This window comes from Pollachius pollachius (genome assembly GCF_949987615.1).
Source record: "Pollachius pollachius genome assembly, chromosome: 5".
NCBI lineage: Eukaryota > Metazoa > Chordata > Actinopteri > Gadiformes > Gadidae > Pollachius > Pollachius pollachius.
Window position 1 is genome coordinate 1,523,565 of NC_136938.1, and position 1,348 is coordinate 1,524,912.

A 1,348-nucleotide genomic window follows, 5' to 3' on the forward strand; every position below is an offset into this window, starting at 1 on the left:
TACGTTTGCCACGAGTCAAAGGTGAATTAATGAATGTATATATTTTTAATTGGAATGTATTTGATTGGGATTTCTATGTTGATGTACAGCTGTATAGAAGTGCGATGTTGGATGAACTCTTCACAGAGCAGACAAAGTGTGGGTGGAAACAGAGCAGGTGGAACCGCTCTGTGTCGCTGCTGTCGCTTCTCTCCGCTCCTCAGATGATCGCAATCTGCTGGAGAAACAAGTCTTGCACCGCCGGAACGAAACGCGTTCACTAACTTCATGTATTAGTACATCGAGCCGAGCAGTAGACGGATGGTTTTGACGCATATCTCCGCGTAAGAACCCTGACGAACCGGTGGATCGAGTTAACCAAGTCGTCTCCTATTTCAGCCGTCGCTGTGCCAAGGACTTGTTTGGAGGTTGTGGTCGAGGAATGAAGTCTGTTGCCAGCTGATCGTCAAGTGGACTTAATTCATGTTCTGAACTGATATTTTTCACACAAAACCAAATAGCATAGCCAGGGCGAAAGGAGCTGTTCTGTTCTTCAAGTACGCGCAATGGGGTGAGTCCACGACGCGCTTTGATACATGGATCACTTTGATACATGGATCACTTTAATACATGGATCACTTTGATACATGGATCACTTTAATACATGGATCACTTTAATGCTTAATATATGGATCACTTTGATACATGGATCACTTTAATACATGGATCACTTTAATACGGATCATTTTAAAACATGGATCACTTTGATACATGGATCACTTTAATACTTAATATATGGATCACTTTAATACTTAAGACATGGATCACTTTAATAAATAGATCATTTTAATGCATGGATCAGTTTTAATACATAGATCACTTTGATACATGGATCACTTTGATACATGATGGATCACTTTAATTCGTAATATATGGATCACTTTAATACTTAATATATGGATCACTTTAATACTTAATATATGGATCACTTTAATACTTAATATATGGATCACTTTAATACATGGATCACTTTAATACTTAAAACATGGATTACTTTGATACATGGATCACCTTGATACATGGGTAACTTTAATACACGTGTGGGGGGCTGTGGCTTTCTGTGAATCACATCTTAAGTCCTTCCTCGTATTAGTGGTTCTCGGTAGCCTTCTGTCAATTTATGACTTTTCAAGTATGGAAGAGTGGGGCTCAGTTAAGTCGAATTAGGATGGTGTTCATTAGTAGGCCCTATAATATTACATTCCGCCGTATTCCAGGGCTGGGGTGTCTGTCAGAGCAGCGCTTGGGGCGTGTGTCTGTCAGAGCAGCGCTGCTCCGTGTGTGATTGTGGTTCGGAGGTGAAACCACC

General features: G+C 40.5%; 1 protein-coding gene across 2 annotated transcripts in view; it reads left to right on the forward strand.

The window, feature by feature from the left end:
- Positions 1-285: 285 nt before the first annotated feature.
- homer2 (homer scaffold protein 2) overlaps positions 286-1,348 on the forward strand; it is a 28,361-nt gene continuing 27,298 nt past the window's right edge. The window contains exon 1 of one of the 2 annotated variants that reach the window (XM_079736536.1): positions 286-550. In XM_079736536.1, coding sequence (XP_079592662.1) covers positions 546-550 — 5 coding nt within the window. In that variant the 5' untranslated portion in view covers positions 286-545. The remainder of the gene's footprint in view (positions 551-1,348) is intronic. The other variant, XM_079736537.1, reaches the window with a different exon arrangement.